Genomic DNA, 27,077 nt, shown 5'->3' on the forward strand with positions numbered 1-27,077 from the left:
GCTTCATTTTGTCTCCATCAGCAGCGAATGTGAAGTTATTATACACCTCCAGCGCTTCATCACCCACAACATGTAAGAACAGTGACGCTTTCATTTTATCACCTTTCTCGTCAGCTCCGATTGCTGATAAATACAACCCCAACTGTTGTTTGAACCTCCTCCAATTTTCAGCCACATTACCTGTCAACTGAAGCGTCGCCGGTGGGTGTAAACCTTCCATTTTTTCACTTCGTTAGCTATTCTCCAATGGTAAGCAACGATGTTCTCTTTTGGCTTGCTAATTTGTGGAGAGCTGATTTAACTTCAGATTTTTTCTCTTCATCTCTTTCAATCACTTCTGACACCATGTATTGATTTCTTTGTGGGTTCAATGACGAGACATTTATGAAAGAGAATGGCCTAGAAATTCACTGGCCTTAGCGCCGCTTTTGAGGCGCTAGAGGGCCTCGCGCCGAAGTTATGGCCAGTTTAGAAATTGACAGGGGCCCTAAATCGGCGTTAGGCCGGTAGCGCTGCGCCGGCACCGATGACGTCATCGGTGTGCGCAGCGTCCCGGTTGCCATGGTAACCCGCCCGAACTCGGAAATTGAGTTGCGGCCGCCTCGCCCGTGGCAGCCGCAAGCAACGTTCTGGCAGAGGTGCCTTACAGAACTTTGCGCCGGCGCATTAAAGGCCCCGCGGCGGCCGGCCGCTTTCCCGCCGGCCGCCTGGCCGCAGCTCCCTCCCCGGACTTCCCCCCGCCCCCCCCCCCGGAACAGAAGCAAGCCCGGCACTTGTCCGAGGTGCCGGGCTCATTTTTAAAAAGATTATCGCGGGCCGCGGCCGGGTGCAGGCAGCTCCTCCTTAACGGAAGGAGGAGGCCTGCACTTCCCGAGCCTGCCGCACCGCAGCGGGCGCCGCAGCGCCGGAATAGCGCCGCAATGCGGCGCATGGCGCCAGTTTTGAGGCGCTGAGACCCCTCAGTAGCGCCGGCAGCCGTTTGGGCGCGGCGCTACTGAATTTTTGGCGCGCGCAGGGGGACTTAGCGCCGGCACTAACTTCCGGCGCTAAAGCCCTCGCTGCGCCAAAACCGAATTTCTAGGCCAATGTCTTTTAATCTAAAGTCTGTTCAACTCTTTATACAGCATTTACAGGAGACATCATGCTAGTGATGCATCTAGAACGAAACTGAAACCAAACTAAACTGCCTTGCTTGTCTCTGTCACATGCCCTCTGCTGGTCAGGCACAAGCAATCAATACATGCAAACATGCTGGTAAGGCATCATAATCAAACAGGCAAATACCATCTCTATTTGCTGATATCATTACAGGTGTTAGAGCCACAGAAAGAACAGGAAGGTGAATAAGATGGCCTGAAGCAGACAAATCAAACATGAAGGTCATTGGAGAAGCGGAGATAAATACAGAAAATAAAGGAGGAAACAACATGCATTTATATAGCGCCTTTCACAACTTCGTAACAGCTAATGAAGTACTTTAGAAGGATAGTCATTGTAATGTAGGGCACGTGGCGTGCAATTTGTGCACAGCAGTGAAAGAAATGACCTGATCATCTGTTTTCAGTGTTGGTTGAGGGATAAATATTGGCAGGACACCGTGGAGAACTCTCATGCTCTTCTTTGAATAGTGCCGTGGAATTTTTTACATCCACCTGAGAGGGCAAATGGGGCTTCGGTTTAACGATTCATCTAAGATATGGCAAGTCCGACAGTGCAGCACTCCCTGAGTACTGCACTGGGAGTGGCAGTCTAGATTATGTGCTCATTAAACCCACAACCTTCTGAGTCACAGGTGTGAGCATCGAGCCAACGCTGACATCCCAGGGAAAGGAAAAGGGAGAGGGGAAAGACCGATAAAGTGCCTAAGAGGGAAAAGGAAAAATGAGCATCTAAGGATGAGGGGAAGGGAAAAGTTAGCATGTGGGAGATTGAAAAGGGAAGGAGAGCACAAGTGAGATCAAATTCATCCCACATTGAGCCAACAGTTTGTGAGCTGCTACTTCAATGTAGTGAATCGTACTGAAGAGCACATCACACTTTAAAGAGTAAGCAAGCTGTTAGGACATAAATCAGTCATCACCAGGATTTTCTGTTCCTTTTTGGCTCAGAGATTTCCAAGCACTTAATGCCAGAAGCTTTCAAACAAGTCCAAATCAGAAGTTTTATCTGGTTGCATTTTTATTTAGTTGTTAAAACTTTTAACCCTTTCGAGAAGCAAGGAGAATTAATGCAAAAGCCCCATACACTGAAACTACCACAATATGATTGCTTGGGTTACCATTATACTGAAGCCCACCTGTTATGTTGTGTGATATGACACATCTGCACATGAGAAGGTGGAGATGAATAATATCACAAAATTCAATAAAAATGTTAGCATTCCAATATGATTACATACAAAGCGGCAGCATATTAGTAAAAATATTTCCAAATTTACTATGCTTGCTACTACTGCCATGCGTTCAAGAATATTTGTATTATTTGTCACTTTTTCATCACTTATACTGATCATCCAACTCAGGCTCATTTCTAATGCAACACCCACATTTCTGAACAATCAGCACAGAGCAGAACTACCAATCGGGAAAGCTCTCACATGAGCGATTAATGTGCTCATATTACAGTGTGTGCTATTGTTACAGTCTTTAATTGGTATAAAATAAAAATTAGTGCACACAGGAATGGAATAAACCTTCACACTTGAACTTTGCTGATCAGAAGTTTGACCCTCATATTCCTTAACATCTGTAGGGGTATAAATTGGTCTTAGATGGTAGTGCAAAGCGGGCGGTATCAAATCGACTGCCCTTATACTCCCGCCCCGATATTAAATTTAATTAAAGTCAATAGAACTGAATATCGGATGGGCATATAACAGACAGCTGAAGCCCGTCTTGCGCTACCGTCCAAGACGACTTTCTACCCCATAGGCTTACCTCAATAATTAGTTTACTAGCATACATTGTATTGAGCAGAAGAGGAAAATCCAGCCCTTCAAATTCACTTTTTAGATTTTATTTTAGAAAAACAACTTCACAAAGCAAAGCAAACGCACATGTAATTTAGCATAGCCTTACTTAATATATATGTACCTCTGGTGATGCATTTTGTACCTTATCAGTCTTTAGTACAGAGCTATTCATTTTCTCTTCTTGAGAAAGTTGCTTTGCTTCTCCTGTGTTTGAAGGTAAAATAGATATTCATATTAGTGTGATAATCATTAGGAGCATGAGTTAACTATAAAAACAGAAAAATCTGTAAAACAACTGTCGACCCATCAGCATCTGAAGAAAAGGTAGGCTAACATATTCAATTTGAATTTGCTGTAGGGTCAAACAAAACCAAAACACTTGGATTTTTTGACTCCAATATAAGCTTTAAATTCCAAGTAAGTTTATCAATGCTTATCTCAATTGATATATCTTTGATTTTCTCCTTGTACTCTTCCAGAATCTTTGGATAGGCACTACCTGCAGCCAAAAGGCCAAGTGAATAATCTGTTCCTAGACATCTGCCAGTTGTAAGAAAATGTGCAACAGTTTGTGGATGACACTCCCACCCTGTGGAGAGATGCTTAGCCTTACTCACTAACTCTCAGAAACAACAAAGCTGAGATCAGCAGCTCAGTGCAGTAAGGGATTGAGCCTGATTCCTAGCACTTTGGATTCACAATGTAGTGCTTTTGTCTCAATTTTAAGATTAAATTGAGAGGCAGAAAAACTCAAATTTCGCATTCTAAAGTTACTTGTACTTTTAAAATTAAAATTGGACAGTTAATTTTGCTTTTCTTATGCAATATCTTTTGTCAGATGACTTTAAAATTAAATAAATTCCTGGCCAAGTATATTTTATCTTTGCATTTAGATTTCTAATCACTTCAATTCTTTACATTTCAAGAATTCTCCACCCGTATTACAACCAGAATATTTTGGAGACAATCATTTTTCTTGTTATAAAGATGTATAATTGCATGCTATATTAAATGTCTTGTAACAATGGCCCAGAAATTCGAGTCTCCATGGGTGAGTATGCACAGGGCACTCACCCGTAAGTCCAATGGAAGTGCCGGTTTCGTGCATGCACTGCGCATGCGCGGGAAACCGGCACTTCCGTTCCCCTGAAAGAAGGGGTTAAGAGGTGGAACACGTGCGCAGGAGAGGCAGCGCGTGCGCATCGAACTTACTTTTTTTTTTGCAGGTTTTCCCGGGAAGGTAAGTCTCCAGAAGTTAGACATGTAAAAAGCAGTCGCAAGGCCTGCATTTTACAAGGTAAGTGGTGAATTAATTAAAATTAAAACATTTTTTCCACAGGTTTATTATTTTTTAATACTTTAAAGAAAGGTAAGTTTATTTTTAGCCCGTTAGAAAATAAAAAATTGTTTTTCAAAAATTTTAATTATTGTTTAAAATAGTTATTTCATGTAATTTATAGTTTATTTTAAAAATGTGATTTAAAAAAAATTATTTGAAGATTTAGTGATTTTTGGGGCTTATAGTATTTATAGGTCTGTCAAACTTATGAATGAAGCATTCCCTGCTCCGATTGGCTCTCCATGGCCCACGTGATCCCAGGGGATGCATCGAACTAACTGTGCCCCTGGGATACACAAGCACTGCGCGCCAGCAGTTGGAGGAGGCCCAGGATCGCAATTCCACGGGGGCCCACAGCTCAACGGCCGGCACGGTAGGTAAGTGTAGGTCGGGGGCTTGCACCCGCGGGAAGCCCCCGACCCGAATTTCTGGGCCAATATAAATTATAATGTGGAAAATGTACAAGATAATATCTTTCTAACAAAGAAAACATTATAAAAGAATCTTCTAATTAGTGGGTGCAATACTAGAAGAATTAGCACCAATCCATACGAGAGCTAATTCTAGAACTGCACCCCATATTAGTAATAGAATTATTGGGGTGAATTTTTATGGGGGTCAGCGGGAGTGACCGGTGGCGGGTCAGATGGGAAAGTGTTTTTATTGATAGAGGGTCGGGACCCTGCTGTCAACCCGCCGCCACGTGCCTTTACCAAATGTAGGGTCGGTCAGCGCTGAGCAGACCCGAAACGCAGCGGCGGGGGAACCAATTCAGGTCAACAGAGGATTAATAACAATTTTGAGCTCACCTTTAGAAGTTACCAGCTCACCAACGGGGTCCACGCTGCTCGGGGATCATGTCTGCTAAGCTGGGCAGGAGTTGAATGGCCATGGAATCATTTCATTACTTGACAGCTGAAAATGTGCTATAAAAGCTCGCATCTCACAGCTGTTTACTTTCCAAGCTCAAAAGCTGTTGTTGGAAGACAGATTAAGCTATATGCAGGTTGCAAGTATTTGGAGCAAACTCTCTATCCAGTGTCACCTCATTGGAACAACCTCTCTCAACATTCACAGATTGCTTCTGTCATCACAAGTTCACCTGCCATCTATTCCATCAGCATGGGTACGGTTTATACTCTCTCACCTTGATCCTCAGGATCTGACTACGATCAGCCACAACACCATCATCACCAGGCATACCAGTACCACCAAAAACCACACCAACCTTCTCCGAAATCACCTGATGCTGCGCAGGACAGAGGGCATCAGCACCCAACCACATTGCTGCCCAGGACGCCAGGAATGGCCTCACCTTGGCCACATTTACTTCACTTGACGCTGCACACCCTGGCTGCCACATGATGCACCAGGTTGGCATCACCCCACACCAACAACATAAAGCATCCCTACAATGCCCAAGCCATTCCTATCACACTCAGCAGCATTGCAGGGTGGGGGTGGGGTGGGGGTGGGTGCTGCCGCTATGTCCCACCATTCACTGCAACTCACTAAGACACTTCCAATGGTGCACACAGATCCGTCCAAGAACGCAAAGTGTTGAAAATAAAGATTTCAATGTTTGTCAGCACATTACCAGAAACTTCACATGAACATTGGCTAAAACACCCAAGTGCCTACCCTTGTGTGTTGTTAGTTGGCATGCTTGCAGTAGGAAGAGGGTGAGTGTGAGGGGTGGCTAGTGAGTTGGGGAAGTGATAATTTAGATAGAGAGGGATGGGTGGAGGCGTAAGGTAAGTTGGTGTGAGTAAAGATGTGCAGGAGTAGGGTAGGGAAGGCAGAGTGATGGGGATGTGATGAGTGGCACAGCAGGATGAGGTTGAGTGTGGCATGGCAGTAACATTTCGTGATCTACTGAGATCATTGAAAGGTTTGCGCCACTGCAGCCTTGTCCTCCTGATGACATCCCTGCTTGTGTCCTCCTGTGCAATGTGCAACTAGGCTGCATTGCTCTCTTTGGGAGCTCTCTTTCGCCCATTGGAAGGGAAGAGAACCTCCCTGCGTGCTGTGACTCCCTCTATAACCATATGGAGGGAGTCATGGGAGAGCCTGTGTGCAGCTGTGCACCTCTGTGCAGTGCTTGTCAGTGTTTGCAGCACCTTAATGCTGTAGAATTTGCGCCTGGTCCCTTTAAAGAAACTGGCTGATGACGTGTTATCAAATGATGTCATCAGACCTGCTTCCTTCAATTAGACCGGGAAACGCGCTGGGCAGGCTTAAAAAGCCCAATCAGGGGAAAGTCATTGTAGTGGCGCTTCTTAGTTTCCAAACAGGCAGCCACTGAGCTGTGGGGTTTTTAACAACGAGTAGACGCGTGTCGAAATAAAACGTTCCCAAACGTAGCTTTATCTTTTAAACTGTTTACTATAACACTTAACAAACGGAATTACAAAGCAAACACGTATAAACGAACACGGTCAAAAACTGTACTGCTCCAAACCTCACAGCTTCTGCCTCCTTCAACCACGTGCAGTTTAAACTGTAAAATGGCTGCACCCATGTGTGGCTTAGGGACTGTTCCATTGTGGCAAGAATGAAGGGGGTGTCTCGGACTATACTACTGGAGCAAGAACATAGGGGGTTTCTTAATACAATAAGTCGGTCAGGTAAATTAACTGTATTATGCCATTTAACCACTATTTTAAAGTATTTTCTTAAGCTTTTATGGCTCTTACATTCCGGCCCCTAATTGACTAGGCACATGAAGCATATCAATTACTCAAACATTAAGAGTCATAAACTAATGAGTTCAACATATTTACAATATAAGTGTCCACTTTTTTCGTTCGGGAACCTTTCACGCTGCTTCTTGTAGCAGGCAGAGCTTTGTGATCGGTCTTTCCAGGGTACTGGTCTTGGTTTGCAAACAAACGCGACGAACGACGCCTCTGGAGTCTGGCATGGTCTTAATTATTGTTCCCATCAACCAAGAATTTCTAGGGGCTGAATCATCCACAATTAAGACAATGGCCTAGAAATTGAGTGGGGTTAGCGCCCAATTAGCGGCGCTGGAGGGCATTGCGCTGGAATTATAGCCGTTTCTGAAATTGACTTGGGCCTTACCATCGGCGTTAGCTGGTAGCGCTGCGCCGGCACCGATGACGTCATCGGTGTGCGCAGCGTCCCGGTTGCCGTGGTAACCCGGCCCCAAGCCCAAATTCAGTTGAGCCCACCTCGCCCGTGGCAGGCGCAACCAACGATTGTGGAAAGGGTTCTTACACGCCTTTGCGCCGGCGCATAAAGGTGGAGCGGCGGCCGGCCGCGTTCCCGGCGGCCGCCTGCCCGCACCTCCCTTCCCGGACTCCTGCATCACCCCCCCCGCGGCCCTGATGTGTGTGTGCTGCGAGCCCGGCACTTCCCTGAGGTGCCGGGCTCAGATGTCGGGGGAATCCGCCGGTCAGTTGTCGGCTGCAGGCAGCTCCTCCTTAACAGAAGGAGGAGGCCTGCAGTTCCCCAGCCTGCCGCACCGCATCGGGTGCCGCAGCGGGGGATTAGCGCCGGAAAACCCAATTGAACGCCCGTTTTGAGGCGCTAAAACCCTCCTTTAGCGCCCGCCGCCGTCTGGGCCCAGCGCAACTGAATTTTCGTCGGGCGCTGCTGCAAAATTTCTGGCGCCACAGCCCTGGCGAACCCACAACCCAATTTCTAGGCCAATGTCTCCGACAATGAAGTTCCTCTTTATTTTGGACCATTTTTGACGCTCCTGTAGCAGAGGTAAGTATTCTCTTGTCCATCTGGTCCAGAAAAGGTCTGACATATACTGAACTTGCCTCCACTTCCGACGGGCATACAGATCTTCCTTTTTGAAGACTCCCGGGGGCATGGCTGGCTGTGTTTTCAACAACAACAGGTGGTTCGGAGTCAGGGCTTCGAGGTCATTGGGATCATCTGATGTCTTAGTTATCGGTCGGTCGTTAATGATGGCTTCGACCTCGCACAGAACGGTTTGGAGTCCCTCGTCGTCAAGCGCTTGCTGCTTCAGTACAGAACTGAGTAGTTTTCTTACGGTGCGTATCTGTCTTTCCCAGACACCTCCGTGGTGGGATGCAGCCGGAGGATTGAAGATCCACTTAATTCCTGTTTGCATCATGGCTTCCTGTATTTTAAGCTGATTCCAACCTTCAATAGCTTCCCGTAGATCTCTCTCCGCTCCGACGAAATTAGTGCCATTATCAGAACGCATAATGGACACCTGTCCTCTTCTACAGACAAAGCGCCGCAAGGCGTTAATACAGGAATCAGTGTCAAGCGTGTGTGCCACCTCAATATGAACAGCTCTGATGGTCAAACAAGTGAAAAGCACACCATATCTCTTGACAAGGCTCCGTCCTCGCTTTACCTCGAAAGGCCCGAAATAGTCCACCCCTACGTTTGTAAATGGGGGCTTGTTTGGTAACAAACGGTCTTCAGGCAGGTCTGCCATTTTCTGCTCCCCAGCTCTAGCGTGTAACCATCTGCAAACAATGCATTCAGAGAGTATTTTTCTTATTACGGAATTAGCTCCTGGAATCCAGTATCTTTGTCTTAGCTTCGCAAGCACGTGATTCCTCCCACTGTGTCCAATACTCTGGTGTATATGCTGAAGAATGAGGGTAGCAACCCGGAGGTCCTTAGAAAGGATAGCAGGATGCTTGGCCTCCTCTGGCATAGCAGATTTGTTTAGTCTCCCTCCCACCCTCAGTACTCCATCTTGCAGTGTAGGGTCCAGCTTGTAGATGTGACTACCTTTCTTGATTGGAGTATTTCGCTGTAGAGCTTCGATTTCTTCTGGGTATCTTTGTCTTTGACTGAAGCGAACTATCTCCTTCTCAGCCTTGGCCAAATCCTCCACGGTCAATGAATTCTTGCCCAATGTGGTCTTGTGATGATGCGTATACTGCTGTAGAAGCATTCTCTGCTTATCAGGGTTACTTTCAGACTGACTGATAGTGGCTTGGTACTCTTTTCTCTTACCGCTCAGGTGTAGCAGCAACTCTTTCAACCTTAGAAACCATGCAACTGCTTTCCTCAACTGGTGCCATCCTGAGAAATGGTTAACAAGCTTGTTCACTGTGTCAAAGTTCTCTTTCGTATTTATGAGATTTACTGTGACTGATCTCTTGACTTCGACGTCGTCTTCAGCAATCTGACTTGGCATATCTGGTCTTTCTGGCCATGATCTCTCTGTTTCCAGCAGATAACTTGGGCCTTGTATCCAAGTTTCACTCCTCATGAAGTTTTCAGCCTTCAATCCTCGTGAGGCTTGATCTGCTGGGTTTAATGAGGTGTTTACGTACCTCCATTGAGATGGTTGTGTAGCTTCTCCAATGGATGAGATTCTGTTTGCTACGAAGGTCTTGAAGCGTATCTTCTCATTCTCTATATACTTCAGCACCGTCGTGCTATCCGTCCAGAAGACAGATTCTTCTAATGGGAGCTGTAACTCTTTCCGCATCACCTGGTCAACTTTAACTGCAACAACCGCTGCCGTCAATTCCAGTCTCGGGATGGTGACCTGCTTCAGCGGAGCCACACTGGATTTCCCCATGAGGAAGGCACAATGTTTCTGGCCCTGTTGATTTGTCAGCAAGAGGTAAGTAGCCGTGCCATAGCCGTCCTCACTGGCGTCCGAGAAATGATGTAGTTGAGCCGCCTTTGTAACTCCAAAACTCGCGGGCTTGATGCATCTACTGACGTTGAAGCTAGAAAGTTGTTGCAAATCTGTCAACCATCTGTGCCATCTCTGAGCTTGACCTTCTGGGATATCTTCATCCCATCCTCTCTTGTCTCTACACAGCTCTCGTAGCATCAGCTTCACCGGCAGAATGAGTGGTGCCAGGAATCCAAGAGGGTCGTAGATGGAACTGACCACGGAGAGAATCCCTCGTCTTGTGGATGGTCTTTCGTTCACCATTATCCTGAAGTTGAACGTGTCTGACTCGATGCACCATTGTACACCAAGAGCTCTCTCGATAGGAAGGACATCGTGGCTCAGGTCCAGATCTTTGACTTCAGTGGCTCTTTCCTTTTCTGGGATAGAAGCTAGAACTGCTCTGCTGTTGCTTATCCACTTAGTCAGATGGAATCCTCCATTCGAACACAGAGTTCTAAGGTCTCTTGACAGTGCGATGGCATCGTCTTCTGTTGACACGGACTTCAGACAGTCGTCGACATAAAAGTTTCTGAAGATTGTCTCCACGGCCTCTGATGGTGCTTTGCCTTTGCCATCTTCTGCAGTTTTTCTGAGAGCGTAGCTTGCACAGCTGGGAGATGATGTGGCTCCGAACAAGTGTACGGCCATTCTACATTCCACCATCGCTTGACTAACGTCGCCATCTGGCCACCAAAGGAAGCGCAGAAGATCAGCATCTTCATCAGGGATTCTAACTTGGTAGAACATTGATTCTATGTCTGCCATCATGGCAACGAGCTCTTGTCTAAACCTAGTCAAGACGCCAATGAGGGTATTAGTAAGATCAGGACCTTGAAGCAGCTGGTCATTCAGTGAAGTTCCTCTGAATGAGGCGGCGCAGTCAAACACTACACGGATCTTTTTCTTCTTTGGGTGATACACCCCGTGATGAGGAATGTACCAGACCCTTCCATCGTCTCTGTTCAACTGTTCCTCGGGCACCTTTACAGCATAGCCTTTCGCTATGATGTTTCTCATGAAGTCTTTGTAGTCTTCGTGAAAGTCGGGGTTCTTGTTCAGCTTTCTCTTTAGACTGATGGCGCGTTGCTCTGCTATGCAGCGATTGTTCGGCATCTTCGCGGTCTGTCTTCTTAGTGGCAAACCAATGTGATAGTGGCCATCAATGAACTGTGTAGACCTTGTCATCAAACCCATGAGCTGATGGTCTTCTTGTGACATCTCTGTCTTTTCCTCACAGCTGCGTTCTGAGAAGTCTGCATTGAACTGCTGTATGAACAGCTCTTCAATGCTTGCGATAAAGATGCGATTAACTGTGACGTTTTGTCGTTCCTCCTTGTTCGACTTGTGGTCATCATCTCTCCTTACCGGTCCATTGACTACCCATCCAAGGGCTGTCCTGACGGTGTAGGGTCCGTCATCCTTGCTGTTTATCACCTGCCATGGCTCCATAGTTTTGTAGGCATTGGTTCCAATTAATAGGCCAATTTCTGCTTCAATGTATGGGAGACGCACCTTTTCTAGGTAAGGCCATCTATCCACATCCTTTTGCAGGGCTAGGTTCCCTATTCTAACAGGAATCTCCCTCTGTGTGAAAACATTAGGCAGGTCTATGAAGTCCTTCTCTTCAAGTCCACACACTTCTAGGTCTGACAGGATATAACTTTGCATTGACTTCTCATGACCCATGGTGCGTAATAGGATTTCTGTTCTTCTGCCTCTAACGTTCAGCTGTCGCATGAGTGATTCTGTGCAGAACGTTGCTGAGCTACCTGGATCCATGAAGGCGTAAGTCTCCACAAGCTTCTCGCTCCTCTTAGACTTGATCTTTACTGGTACGATGGCAAGAATACAGTCACTGTCACCGGCCCCAGTGAGTCCACAAGTCTCTGGTTCTAGCGACACCAGAGCACTTGAGACAACCTTCTCGTCGGTATTGTTTTCTTCACTCTTCTTAGAGACTTGTTCTTCTTTATGGATATGCAGCAGACTGGGATGTTTCCGAGTGCACTCTCTGCATGTTGTTCTTTGCTTACAGTTTCTACTCAGGTGCCCCTGAGAGAGACATCCAAAGCATAGGCCGTTGCACTTCAGGAATTCGATTCTGTCCTTATGTGGCTGTGCTTTGATGTCGCTGCAGAAATCCAATGTATGATTCTTCTGGCAGAATAAGCATGGCTTCTGAAAGGCATTAGCAGACGTCACTGTGCTGCTCCTTTTGGGAGATGAGTTCTGGGGCCTTTCTTCCTCAGCCTGGGTGACGATAGTTGCAAAGCTGCTTCCCCTGGAACCACCTTTCCTGAGAGTCTTTGATTCAACGGGCTTGGCTTTCACTCTTCCATCGGTGGTCGGGCTGGTGTCCTGGATGTTTCCAAACAATGGGTCCCTAGCAATTTTAGCCTGTTTGTCTATGAAGTTCACTAAGTCTGCAAACCTGGCTCTACCTTTCCGTCTCTCCATTATCTCAAAGGCTGTTCTTCTCCATTGTTCTCTCATCCTGTAAGGAAGCTTAGAGATGATGATTCTCATAGTCGTAGGATTGTCCATCTCTTCCATGAATTCAACATCCTCCATGGTGTTGCGACATCCTATGAGGAAAAGAACATATGCGTTCAATGCCTCTCCGTCCTCCGATCTGATCTGTGGCCACTTGGTAGCCTTTTCGATATATGCAGTGGCTATCTTCAGCTCGTTACCATAGTGCTCCTGCAGCAACTTCCTGGCTTCTATGTATCCCCGGTCCGGTCTCGTGTTCACAGCTTCTGACCAGGTCTTGTGGCTTACCACTGGTGTACTGTCCCAGGTAGTACAACTTATCACTGCTGCTCTCTGTTTTGGAGTCAATGGCTTGTTCAAAGGATCTGATGAAGGGCTTATACTTGAGTGGGTCGCCTTGGAACACTGGTATGTCTCTTTGAGGGAGTCGAAACAGATTCTGTTGTTTTACAAGCATCTCTGTAATTTCGTTCTGACGTTGCATCACTCGGTATAGGCTTCTCCCTGTGTCTTCAGGCCTCTGGTGGTCATCAGCAGGGTCTAGTCTAGACCGTCTGACATCTGGGGTAGCATCACGTTCTCCTGTTAGTGGAGAGGCCACTCTTCCACGCTGTAATGCCAGGGGATTGCCTTCGGGCACTGTTGTATCTCTTGAAGGTGCCCTGGATCCAACTCTATGTAACGACGTTGACTGGCAGTGGCTCCCGCCGTCCCGTAAGCCTTCATAATCTTCGTACGCACTCAACCTGGCGTCTGAGACCTCGATAGCTGTTTTTATCTCCAGCTGTTCTTTCTTTGCCTGCACCTGGGCCCGTTGGGCCTGCAGTTGGGCCTCTTGGACCTGCAGTTGGGCCTCTTCCCGTTCAAGAGCTTGCTTCTCCGCTAAAGATGCTGCGCGCGCCATCAACGCCACCCGTTCGGCCTCCGCTCTCATGCGTCGCGACGAGCTTGTGGTAGAAGCGACTGACCTGCGTCCAGAAACAGAGCTACCTTCTTTTCGATTTTTGCTCGGTCTGGCGGAAGTCTCTGAAATGCTATCGTCTGGTCCGACTTCATCGTCAACTTTATCTTTCTCTGCTGTATCAGCGTCTTGACGAATCTTTAACATCCACTGTTCCGTGGCCTTGATATAGTCCTTAATGCTGGTTGATTTAAGATCAAACCAGTTGTGCTGATCAGCGTTTCCCTCTTCTTCAGGCAGAAGTGCTAATACATCTTCATTGAGTACATTAAATTCTTCATGCAGCTTGGAGAAATTGTAATACATCATGTCTTCAGCTTTCTTAATATTAGCATTATCTTCCATGAGACGATCGATTATCTTCATTTTTCCAGTTATCTGAGCTAATTTAGCCTTCCTTGCACCTATGCTTCTATGTAACTTCTCTTCCATTGCCTTTGGGGTGAGCTTTATTTCCCTCTTTTGGCCAGCAATCTTTCTGGCTGATGGAAGCTCCTGGCTCCGTAAGGCCTCGGCCATTTTACCCGCAGCTCTTATTTAGCTTCTCAATAGAATGAACAAAGCAAGTAGCAGTCACTGTACCTTCGCTTTCTTATATTGTCGTCTGGCTCCGTGACCATTCGGGTATACGTTCGCCGACGATTCCGTCCCTTCCTTCTTAGGGAGCAAGTTTTTGACTAATGTAGTGGCGCTTCTTAGTTTCCAAACAGACAGCCACTGAGCTGTGGGGTTTTTAACAACGAGTAGACGCGTGTCGAAATAAAACGTTCCCAAACGTAGCTTTGTCTTTTAAACTGCTTACTATAACACTTAACAAACGGAATTACAAAGCAAACACGTATAAACGAACACGGTCAAAAACTGTACTGCTCCAAACCTCACAGCTTCTGCCTCCTTCAACCACGTGCAGTTTAAACTGTAAAATGGCTGCACCCATGTGTGGCTTAGGGACTGTTCCATTGTGGCAAGAATGAAGGGGGTGTCTCGGACTATACTACTGGAGCAAGAACATAGGGGGTTTCTTAATACAATAAGTCGGTCAGGTAAATTAACTGTATTATGCCATTTAACCACTATTTTAAAGTATTTTCTTAAGCTTTTATGGCTCTTACAGTCACGTTGGAGGCCGGGATGGAGCCAGCAGCGAGGCCGTGACCCGCCACCGATCTTACCCGCCACGGACCCGCCAAGGTAGGGAAAATCCCAGACTTATACTTTTACAGCACAGAAGGAAGCCATTTGGGCCATCCATTTAGTCCCATTCCACAGCAATTTTATTTATCCAATTCCCTTTTAAATGCTTTCATACAAAGGGTAGTGAAAATCTGGAACTCGCTACCCCAAAATGCTGTGGATGCTGGGCCAATTGATCTTGCAAGACTGGGATTGATAGATTTTTGTTAGGTAAGGGTATCACAGGATATGGAGCAGAGACAGGTAAATGTAGTTGAGGTACAGATCTAAGAGAATGGTGGAACAGGCTCAAGGGGCTGAATGGCCTACTCCTGCTCCTATTATAGATTCTGCTTTCACCACTGTTTCTGGCATGGCATTCAGTATCCTAATGACCCTGTGCATTAAAAAATGTAAAAAATCTCCTAACTTATTCCTTCATTTGAGTTGAATTTACTTGTTTCATTATCAAAGAATAGCCAATGGTAAAATAAAATCTGTGGATTTTGTCCTTCTCCATATCTACTGTCCTTGTATCAGTTTGTCAGCATTAACAGACATATGTATAGTGTTGAGGCTGCTGTAATTGCACTACTGCTGTTGCCTCCATCACTACTATATTATTTTATATAAATTTCAAATGTTATTCTGTCTAAAAATGGCTGCGAATCATCAAAACGAATACCACATTTGTATCACAAACACCAAGACAGCTTTTCTAATCTGCTCTTAATATTAAAGTTGTTTGACACAATTATAAGACACAGATGGATGAATGAGGCAGCTTAGCAGGGAGTCTCTTCAGGACTTGTTAATAATTCAAAATAACTATCTCAAGCTATTTTACTCCCTTGCTAAAGTCCTCCCACACTACGTACCAATCTTCAGCCAAAAGGGTGGGTAAGTGACCTGCTCCCAGGCATCTGCCAATGCCTCACAATTCAATTTTCCCTCCCTTCCCATGCAGGAACATCTAGCTTCTGCCTGTTACTTTCCTCAGAACATTCTTATTTCTTAACAGATAAAAGTTAAAAATTAACTATATTTCAGTTACTGGTTTCTGTCTAAAAACTGCCCAAAGATACAAAATCAGTAAAGAGCAAATTGTTGCTGATTCCAGCAGAGGAAATCTGTAACATAGCTCAGACGTCTGGGTTGTCCATATTGACTGTGAAAACCCAGCAACTGCATTTTTATTTGTGCTTATATTTCTTACTCCCCTGGTTTCAGGTTTTGCAGGTTTGGCAAGGTCTGTTCTAAGAATTGCTGGTGTACCAATCCTAAATTTGTACACCAAAATTGATTAACGCCAGCAACTTGCGATGTATGAAATATCTGCAAATTAATACAACTATTCATTTAAACTTTTGTGGCCCCCTGCAGTCCTCCATGGTGGCCCACTTGGCCGTGATTTTGCCGGCGCTCAGAGGGCGGGTTTGGAGGTGGGTCAGAGGTTAAATTCGATTTAATTGACGGCGGGTTCGGAATCCACCGTCAATCCGCCTCCAAACAGCTTTCCCAAGTGTCGGGTCCCCGATTTGCGAATGGACCTGACACCTAACAGCAGGAAGCAGATTAAAGGCAATTACCTGCCTATAACAGGTGCTGGCCAGTAGTTTTCAGCCTGTTTTTGGATTTTCCCGCTTCTAGGTCAGCTTTCCCGACATCCGGACACCACGCCAGGTAAGTGTGGCGTGTTGTGGGTCTGCTGTAATGTTTGTGGAATGCTGACAGCTGCAGAAGTGGTGTGAAGGATCCAATGTTGCACATGGTGAGTTTTAGAGCAAAGAAAATGTTGGTTACTGCATTTTAAAAACATTTACAGATTTCTTTAGCTTACAAGTTTTTGAATCCATGGCCAGTGCCACCTCATTGGGAGAACCTCTCTCACCAGTGACAGATCGCATCTGTCACCTCACCTGCAGCTGCCATCTATTCCAGCCTATGGAGGGATTCATTGGAGAGCCTGGGTGCAAGAGTTCACCTTTTTGCAGTGATTGTCAATGTTTTCAGCACCTCAATGCTGTCAGACACTGAGAAATCAACTGTCAAAATAAAATTGTGTGTGGTCCCTTTAAGGAAACCAGCAGATGATGCGTAATCAAATGATGTCATCAGACCCGCTTCCTGTTAATTGGCCGGCAAGCCCGCAGGGCAGGTTTAACAAGGTCAATCAAGGTAAAATCACATCTGTGGAGCGGAAGCATCTGGGGGCAGGACTGGAAGCCGGAAACCAGCTGTCTCGCACCCAACCCGACACTGATGACAAAATCGCGGCCAAATGGTTTAGGCACTCTAATATCAAGTGTTAATGTTTCAGAGAATCAATGCCAAGAGTTCCATGGCCTGAAACTCATTTCCTGTTGATTAATTTCCATTTTCTCAATTATTGTGGCTGACAATCCTCACAGTTTTTAGGGATAAAAATCCCATTTTTCTGATGGCCCTAATCATGTTACAAAGAATCAAACAAATCTTTTATCAGATAGAAAAGTATATTAGTTGTAGTGATATGTAATTCAGATTTATTAAAAAAAATTATAATTACTAAAGAAAGTTTTCCTTAAAAAATAGGGACATATTTCATTTAAAATGATCCAATTATTGCCTAGTTAGATCACCAAAAGGAAATATGTCTGTTTAAGTATGGTTACATCTCAAAATGGAAAAGATTAGCTATTTTATGTTGTAAAAAGACAATACTGAATGAACTAACAACATCATATACCAATAGATTGTGGTAATAAACAGTCAAAAGCATCTGTAGAAATTCTACAAGGAATTTTATCCCTCAATATTTCTTTCTTTAAAGATGAACAGATAGGTCATGTCCAAACATTACCTTCAAAAGCAACAATTAGTTTTGAAACTTTTAATGGTATTTTTCTCTGTAAAGCCACATATAATACCCAGAAGGCATAATAGATGACAGGATAAACATGATTTCTACTAGACTATTGATATTTCAGGATTTTCTAAGGGTCCCACTGCAGCCAATCAAGTGATCAAAATGAAATACTTAGTTTCAGTGTTGAAAAGTATAAAAGAAGGAAACAACTGAAAATGTCATTAAAGTGACAGATCATTTGTGTTTTTTATGAAAGTGTTTCTGAGTGATTTATCAGCTACATTTTTATAACAAGTTGGAGACCTAGAGCAGTGTCCTGTCAGTATAGTGTTTATGTTGAGATTTATACTTACACTTCTACACTTATTAGAAATATATGTCTTTATTAAGAAAGAAATAGGTAAGCCTCTCTTTTTTCCATCTTTTCTGATTTTTTTGTTACACTTAGTCAAAATAAAATAACAAAACAGTTCCAATATCATTTCTTGCTCCTCACTTTCAATTTGCCAATGAAAGAGATAGAAAAACTGACCATAATCAGGAAGTGGCAAGAGCGGTTCTTCATTCTAGTATGAAATAGTTTTCCTCAGAGAACCATTTATGCTGACCACTTCCAATAAAATCATGTTAAAACAAATAGATCACTTCCTGCAGTGAAAGCTACTGGAACTTTGAGTTGATTACAATGCCCTTTTAGATAGAGTTATGAACATTTGCTTAGGACTGTCTTCAGTTACAAAAAATCTCACCGGGGAGAACATGCAGACCTGCGTGTAAATACATTGTAGGGATCATTTTACAAAAGTGCGGATCCAACATGGAGTCTCACCTGCTAGGAGTGCATTTTAGGATTTTAGGCATGTGCCTCCACGATTTTCTAGCCATTATTTTAATGATTGCAATTTCATACAATATCCCCCATAATGTTTCTTAAATCACTACAGAGAAACGACAAAAATATCAACTCTCAACATCAGTTGGATTGTTTTGGTTGTGTGCTCACTATCTACTGCTTTTCATTTGATTTGTTTACTCACAAGAATCGCAGGTCCAAAGGGAACCAATAAAAAATGATAATCCTAAATAATAACGAGTGACTGGCTTGAAAAAAAGCTTTCACATCCCCTTGTGAGCAGTTAGCATAAAGAGGCAATAAAAAATTTAAGAAAGTTTTATGCACAGAGTCAACAGGTAAAAACCAGCACAAAATAAGAAAGGCTAAATTAACACGTGATAAACCTAGAGGGATCTATTGGGGGAAAAAAGCAGAATGGACAAAAGAGATGACAAGTAGACTCCAGAATCCCCTTTGTGAGACTGTGTTGCTGACCAGCACAAGCCTCAGTTCACCCCTGATTCTTATGCAAATTTTTTCCATGACAGATTTCAAGGTTTGCAACCATTGTTGTTTCTTTATTCATTCTTAGGATGTGGGGGACACTAACAAGTTCACTTTTATTATCCATTCCTAGTTGTCCTGAAGGTGTTGGTGGGCCTTTTCTTTGAACCGCTGCAGTCCTCTGGTGATGGTGTTTCCACGATGGCAATAGGTTTGGAATTTCAGGAAACTGCAGATCACCAATATAAAATGGGGACAATTGTTTACCTTCTTAAAATTCATAGGTCCTGTTGTGCTGCTGGTAGTCAGAACTACTGCCCGCCTTGATGTTCCAGTCCTGACCCTGTCTGAATTTAGATAGGATAGGAAATCTGTGCAGCAATAGGATTTAAAACCCGCCATAAAGGGGAAGTGAAAGCACTGGGAAACAGGCAACATAGCAGAGAATAACGGCTGCAAGGGCCAACAGAAGAACATCAAATTTCAAGTGCTGTGATCTGGGGGTCCTGCTAACAGTGATACACAGCTGGAGAGACTGGCTGTTTGGAGTCAGGGGCAAGAAATTCATGAAGAACAAGGTTGCAGTGGCAATTCCTTGCAGTTTTTTTGTGTGTGTGGCACTCCTTCTTTCAGTACCTCGTGATGCTCTAGGACTGTACTCTGTATTCGCTGATCCCTTCTCCTATCCTGTGTCATGTGCTAACCATAAATGTACCTTCTCTTAGTGTGTCACACTTTCCCAAGCCTCCGTAACTGACCACACCTGTTCTTTCGTGATTTTATGCCCCTCAAATAACCTGATGTGTTAAACTATTGTATCAAAAGACTCTGCCCAGACTTCATTGTTATTCTCATGTCTTCTTCTCATCTCCCTTACAAGAGAAGGTGGCTCCTAAACATCAGGAATTGCATGCCATAGGCCTCTGACCCCTTATGAGGAAGCTCCCCTGAAGAGCTATGCAATTGAATATATTGGCAAAGGAGATGCAAGAGGGCCAGTGTCTGAACCATTTGCAGTTTGCCTGTATAGTGGTTTGGGAGTGCAAACATAGCAAGAAGAAACATACTTGGGTACCTCCAAAAGCTGTAGAGGAACTGCCACATTTCTTTTCTTCTAGATAGTCCAAAGCAAGATGCCACTGAGGAGCAGTAGAAAGAAAGAGTTGAGTGGCCTTTCATCTCTGCCCTACCAGCTGCATCCTCATCAATGCTATCATTCACCCTTTTTTTCCTCACTCACTAGTTCGGAGAAATCTACCCAGGAGAATGTCAATAGTTCCGATGAGGGTTTTTCACTGGGTGAGATACAACACATGAGTGTGTTGGAGGGTTCAGAGTTGACAGGGGGATCATTTCTTCTTCTTCCTGCTCATGTTCTGCCCCGATTGCAAGGACATATATGGGAATGCCCATAGTGAACCCTATGGTAAGGGCTCCATAACAGCAAAAGCCTTCCCTGCTTCAAACTACAGACAGGCAACCTGCAGATTTGGAGGAGGAGTTTTGGAAGTTTCAGTGCTGGTTGAAAAGTTTGATTATTATGAAGTTTCATTTGAAATTTCAATGGTACATTTCTTCCTGTTGCTATATAAAAATGGTTTTGTTGCATCATATAACAAGTCTATTTCCGACAAACTTCTGGCTGCTTTTTCACTTGCAGCAAGAACATCCTTTTGGGGTTTGTGGTGATTATTCTTTGTTTAGTAAGAAGTATTGTAATTGGTTGTTTGTTTCCTACCTTGAGATATATGCTGTAAACTCATTGGTAGTTGATGTCATGTGATTTGTGGTGGTCATCTTAAATTCAGTTCTCTACAGCCTTGGTTGGGACTGGGTGTTGAAAGGTGTGCTACTGGATTTTTAAAGTTAATAAAGCCTAGATTTAGAAAGGCAAATCTACTCATTATTTCAGGGTTCCAATGTGCTTTTAGATTTGGTAGAAGAAGAGCAGTTCAAGGGTAAAAGAAATTGAGGTCCGATTACACCTCGGGCGTTCCATATACACACATCCTGACCACAGGATCTGCATTTACTGACCGAGAAAATCCTTTCTAGGCATGCCTTCAGCACCCCCACAAGGGAGCTGTCACATAGCAATGCTATTTCTGGGAGACAACTGCTATATAGGGAAGTAGAAGGTTGCTACTGAATTAAACTTTTATGCCACTGGATCATTCCAAGCCACCATCAGCTGTCCACAAATATATTAAGCGAGTGACAGAAGCCTTGTTTGCAAAGGACAATATTTATATTAGTTTGCCATGTAAAGGAATCTTTAGTTTGACAGGGCACAGAACATTTCCCAAATAGCAGGGTTCTGAAGAGTGTAGAAGCTTATAGATGACATCTGTGTGATCATCTGCCAGGAGGCTCCTGCTCCTCCTCTGCCATCATCACTTGGCTCTCCTCTTCTGTGCACTCTGCCTCAACCAGTACTATCTCCTCAAGTTCACTAACTGTATCCTCTGTCAGGATACTGGCAGTGCTGACTGGTTGCTCTTCAAGTGCTACAGTGGCAGTAAAGCAATAATTGTTAACAAATACTGGCTACAAGAAACATGACCAAATAGAGCTTGAATTGCATGTGATGTTTCAGTCATCATATGTTTTCCTGGTGTCCCACACCCAACATCACCAGAATTTTGCTAAGAGTGAATAGAAAAAGATTATTTTCCCAAATCACTAAGAAAGTGAGGAGAGAGGTTAGGAGAAAATTATTTATGTAGAGGATTGTTGGAGCATGGAATGCTTCGTCTCAGGGAATGCATGAGGCAGAGACCATTGCATCTTTTAAAGGAAAATTGGATAAGCATTTGTAGCAGAGGGACATACAATGCTATGGGTAGAGAGCTTGGCAGTTAGTTATGGATTGGCCAAGCAAACAGCTAACATAGACATGATGGGCCGAATGGTGTCTTGTGCTGTAAACTTCTATGGTTCTATGTGCTATGGTGTTGCACATGGAGAATCAAGACCAGCTGTCATCTCAGGTGATGTGGAGTTAGAGAGGAGGGAATAATTGGATCTAGATGTGCAGGCGTAGTTCAGTCCCAATTTAAAATCATATACATTCTGTCCTTATTTTTATATATTTGATCATTTATTGTTAAATAACAAAATTTGTAGTAATGTGGTTGTAGGGTAGAGTTGGTTGGAGTACAGGAATTTCTCTGCAGTACAGATTGAGGGGCTGGGAGATGTAAAACTAAGGTGCTACAGTGCCAGTAGTGGTGAATGGTGTAAGTACAGTAACACACAGGTAGTTTCCATTATAAATGGGGCATAGCAATTTACAAAGGATAAAGTTAACAAAAGCATAACAAAAACGGGATAACAGGAAGTACACACAAATGCAAGATTTTTAATGCATTGAAGTGAAATAGTAAAATTATTGTACAAAGACAATGTACTCTGCCAATAATATGACACAGAATTCTTTTTGCTTAATAGCACATATTCATGATTCTACATGGTGCTCATTATGATAGTTTATGAACTACTTTAGATGTAGGTCAACCCTGAATAAATATTATATATCATACATGACACAGGTTTGCCAGTTCCTAATTTTTTTTAGAAGTATCCAGTGACATAGAGAGTCAGAATGTACTGCATTTATCTGCTACAAATTAAAGCTCTTTGATCAGACTAGAATAGGCACTGCAATAGGGTGATTGCTGGGCTTTTCAAACTCAGTCTCCTTATCAGGGTACATGTCTGTTGATTTGTGGGAAGCTAGCTGTTTTTCGTTCCTGACAAACTCCAGTGATTAAAATGTAGTGGCCTGTTCTCCTTCCTTAGATAAACATGACAACTGAAGAGTTTCTAGTGTTGGTAGATATGGTCCATGCAGATTGCATTTTAATGAAAACAATGCATTATCTTCGTTACAGACCTCACAAACCTCACCTCATTAATGTATTCTGCCTTGGCAGAGTATCAATCTATAAACCAGTATCAGTAAAATAATGCCTGCTTGTATTTTTCATTCTAAATGAGGGCCATCATATTTACTATATTTGAAAAAAAAACACACACAGCCGAATGGTACCTTGTATTAGCACCTCCATACGACTTTACCTGATGGCAATTTTGATGCTGACTTATCACCATTCAGAAAATGGCAGTCCAGAATTAAGCAGCATTTACACCCATTCACAAATTCCAGTGTGAGCTTAATATACTAATGAACTGCACAACAGGCAAGTACAAGCCTCATTAACATGGAATATTTATTGAAGCTATTGGTTCCACACTGAATTTGGTAACATTGAGAGTCATGTTGACTTTGTGTGATAGGCTAAAATGGGCAATGGCGAATTGAAATCAATGGAAATAAAAATCATGAAAGATGCAAAATGGGCTGCTGATTCGCGAATGCCTGTCGCTGAAAGTCAAAATTACCCCCATTCGGTGAGGCTGTGTCCACATTGTGCATCTCACTCATATGAAACTGGTGCATCAGGAATTCTGGAACCTGGCCTGTTCAAGCAGGCTTCTCAAAGGGAGATTATTCTTTGAGTTGTTGTTGATTGTTTTATTTGCTTGTGTGATTATATTTTGCTCCATTCATGAGTTGGTTTTGCTAGGTACTCTGCCATTTTTACATTATTTGCCTCCTTCATTACTCTTGGCTCCTGCTGTCACTTAAATAGAACCATAGGAAGCAATAAGGATGGGAAATCAGTGGGATGTTCCCACAGCACTGTGAGATTTAGGTGAGGAAGAAGAGTTCATATGGGGACAACAAATGCAGGTGCAATGTTACCTGAGGCATTTTGTCTGCCCTACAATAGGACCTGTGTTCGGAGTGATTATTTGAACAAGTTTGAGTCGTTCTGCGCATGCGCACCTGTATGGGGATGGAGCCGAGCCCACGGGGCTGAACCTAAACATTGTCTCGCCCCGCCAACAGAGCCGAGAATACGCACCCAATGATGCAGCCGTGCATGCGCCTATCTGGAGCCTACGGCCTGAACCACATTTCTTCCCGGTTGCCAGCCGTTTTTTGCCTGGAGAAGTTCAGGAGATCAGAGGGGGGAGAGGACAAGGGATCGGAGGGGAGAGAGGACAGGGGATCGGAGGAGAGAGAACACGGGATCGGAGCGGGGAGAGGACAGGGGATCGGAGGGGAGAGAGGACAGGGGATCGGAAGAGAGAGGACAGGGGATCGGAGGAGAGAGGACAGGGGATCGGAGGGGAGAGGACACGGAATTGGAGCAGGGAGAGGACAGGGGATCGGAGGGGAGAGAGGACAGGGGATCGGAGGAGAGAGGACAGGGGATCGGAGGAGAGAGGACAGGGGATCGGAGGAGAGAGGACAGGGGATCGGAGGAGAGAGGACGGGATCGGAGGAGAGAGGACAGGGGATCGGAGGGGAGAGAGGACGGGATCGGAGGAGAGAGGACAGGGGATCGGAGGAGAGGGGACAGGGGAATCGGAGGGAGGAGAGGACGGGATTGGAGGGGAGAGAGGACAGGGGATCAGAGGAGGGAGAGAGGACAGGGGATCGGAGGAGGGAGAGAGGACGGGATTGGAGGGAGAGAGGACAGTGGATCGGAGGAGGGAGAGAGGACAGAGGATCGGAGGGAGAGAGGACAGCGGATCGGAGGGGAGAGAGGACAGGGGATCGGAGGAGGGAGAGGACAGGGGATCAGAGGAGGGAGAGAGGACCGAGGATCGGAGAGAGAGAGGACAGGGGATCGGAGGGAGAGAGGACGGGATCGGAAGGGGAGAGGACAGGGGATCGGAGGGAGAGAGGACGGGATCGGAGGGGAGAGGACGGGATCGGAGGGCGAGCGGACGGGGGATCAGAGGAGAGGATGGGGATCAGAGGAGGGAGAGGACAGGGATCGGAGGAGCGAGTGGACAGGGGATTGGAGGGAGAGAGGACAGGGGATTGGAGGGAGAGAGGGCAGGGGATCAGGTTCCTGTCCTCTCCCTCCGATCCCCTGTCCTCTCTCCCTCCTCCGATCCTCTGCCTTCTCCTCCTCCGATACTCTGTCCTCTCTCCATCCTCCGGTCCCCTGTCCTCTCCTCCCTCCGATCCCCTGTCTTCTCCCTCCTCCGATCCTGTCCTCTCCCCCTCCGATCCCGTCCTCTCTCCCTCCGATCCCCTGCCCTCTCTCTCTCTCCGATCCTGTCCTCTCTCCCTCCAATCCCGTCCTCTCCCTCCTCCGATCCCGTGTCCTCCCTCCTCCGATCCCTTGTCCTCCCTCCTCCGATCCCGTCATCCCTCCTCTGATCCCCTGTCCCCTCTCTCCCTCCGATCCCCTGTCCTCCCTCCCTCCTCCGATCCCGTCCTCTCTCCCTCCAATCCCGTCCTCTCCCTCCTCCAATCCCGTTCTCTCTCCCTCTAATCCCGTCCTCTACCTCCTCCGATCCACTGTCCTCTCTCCCTCCAATCCCGTCCTCTCTCCCTCCAATACCCTGTACTCTCTCCCTCCGATTCTCTGTCCTCTCTCCCTCCTCTGATCCCCTGTCCCCCCTCCTCCGATCCCGTCCTCCCTCCTCCAATCCCGTCCTCTCCCTCCTCCGATCCTCTGTCCTCCATCCCTCCAATCCCATCCTCTCCCTCCTCTGATCCCCTGTCCTCTCTCCCTCCAATCCCGTCCTCTCCCTCCTCCGATTCCCTGTTCTCTCTCCCTCCGATCCCCTGTCCTCCCTCCTTCGATCCCTGCGATCCCCTCTCCCTCCTCCAATCCCCTGTGCTCTCCCTACTCCGAGCCCCTGTCCTCTCCTTCCTCCGATCCCCTGTCCTCTCCCCCTCCGATCCTCTGTCCTCTCCCCTCCGATCCCCTGTCCTGTCTCCCTCCGATCCCGTGTCCTCTCTCCCTCCTCCGATTCCCTGTCCCCTCCCTCCGATCCCGTCCTCTCTCCCTCCGATCCCCTGTCCTCTATCCCTCCGATCCTCTGTCCTCTCTCCCTCCTCCGATCCCCTGTGCTCCCTCTTCCGATCCCGTCCTCGCTCCTCCGATCCTCTGTCCTCTCTCCCTCCGATCCCCTGTCCTCTATCCCTCCGATCCTCTGTCCTCTCTCCCTCCTCCGATCCCCTGTGCTCCCTCCTCCGATCCCCTCCTCCCTCCTCCAATCCCCTGTCCTCTCCCCCGTCCTCTCTCCCTCCGATCCCCTGTCCTCTCTCCCTCCAATCCCGTCTTTTCCCTCCTCCGATCCCCTGTCCACTCTCCCTCCAATCCCGTCCTCTCCCTCCTCCGATCCCCTGTCTTCCCTCCCTCCGATCCCCTGTCCTCTCCCTTCGATCCCCTGTCCTCTCACTCCCTCCGATCCCATCCTCTCTCTCCCTCCGATCCCCTGTCCTCTCTCCCTCCGATCCCCTGTCCTCTCTCCCTCCGATCCCCTGTTCTCTCTCCCTCTGATCCCCTGACCTCTCCCTCCGATCACTGTCCTCTCCCTCCGATCCCGTCCTCTCTCCCGTCGATCCCCTGTCCTCTCTCCCTCCGATCCCCTGTCCACTCTCCCTCCGATCCCGTCCTCTCTCCCTCCGATCCCCTGTCCTCTCTCCCTCCGAAACCCTGTCCTCTCTCCCTCCGATCCCCTGTCCTCTCTCCCTCCGATCCCCTGTCCTCTCTCCCTCCGATCCCCTGTCCTCTCTCCCTCCGATCCCTGTCCTCTCTCCCTCCGAACCCCTGTCCTCTCTCCCTCCGATCCCCTGTCCTCTCTCCCTCCGATCCCGTCCTCTCTCCCTCCGATCCCCTGTCATCTCTCCCTCCGATCCCCTGTCCTCCCCTCCGATCCCCCGTCCTCTCTCCCTCCGATCCCCCGTCCTCTCTCCCTCCGATCCCCCGTCCTCTCTCCCTCCGATCCCCTGTCCTCTCTCCCTCCGATCCTCTGTCCTCTCTCCCTCCGATCCCCTGTCCTCTCTCCCTCCGATCCCCTGTCCTCTCTCCCTCCGGCCCCATCCTCTCTCCCTCCGATCCCCTCTCCTCTCTCCCTCCGATCCCCTGTCCTCTCTCCCTCCGATCCCCTGTCCTCTCTCCCTCCGATCCCCTGTCCTCTCTCCCTCCGATCCCCTGTCCTCTCTCCCTCCGATCCCCTGTCCTCTCTCCCTCCGATCCCCTGTCCTCTCTCCCTCCGATCCCCTGTCCTCTCTCCCTCCGATCCCCTGTCCTCTCTCCCTCCGATCCCCTGTTCTCTCTCCCTCCGATCCCCTGTCCTCTCTCCCTCCGATCCCCTGTCCTCTCTCCCTCCGACCCTCTGTCCTCTCTCCCTCCTCTTATCCCCTGTGCTCCCTCCTCCGATCCCGTCCTCCCTCCTCTGATCCCCTGTCCTCCCTCCTCCGA

General features: G+C 46.5%; 1 protein-coding gene across 1 annotated transcript in view; it reads right to left on the bottom strand.

Annotated features, from left to right (window-relative positions):
* Positions 1–27,077, bottom strand: part of LOC147124414 (uncharacterized) — a 347,949-nt gene that overhangs the window by 109,569 nt on the left and 211,303 nt on the right. The window contains exon 12 of the mRNA XM_085969950.1: positions 3,093–3,175. Coding sequence (XP_085826076.1) covers positions 3,093–3,175 — 83 coding nt within the window. The remainder of the gene's footprint in view (positions 1–3,092; positions 3,176–27,077) is intronic.

The sequence above is a fragment of the Somniosus microcephalus genome, chromosome 1 (genome assembly GCF_052327205.1).
Source record: "Somniosus microcephalus isolate GS21.2 chromosome 1, FLI_Smic_1.0, whole genome shotgun sequence".
NCBI lineage: Eukaryota > Metazoa > Chordata > Chondrichthyes > Squaliformes > Somniosidae > Somniosus > Somniosus microcephalus.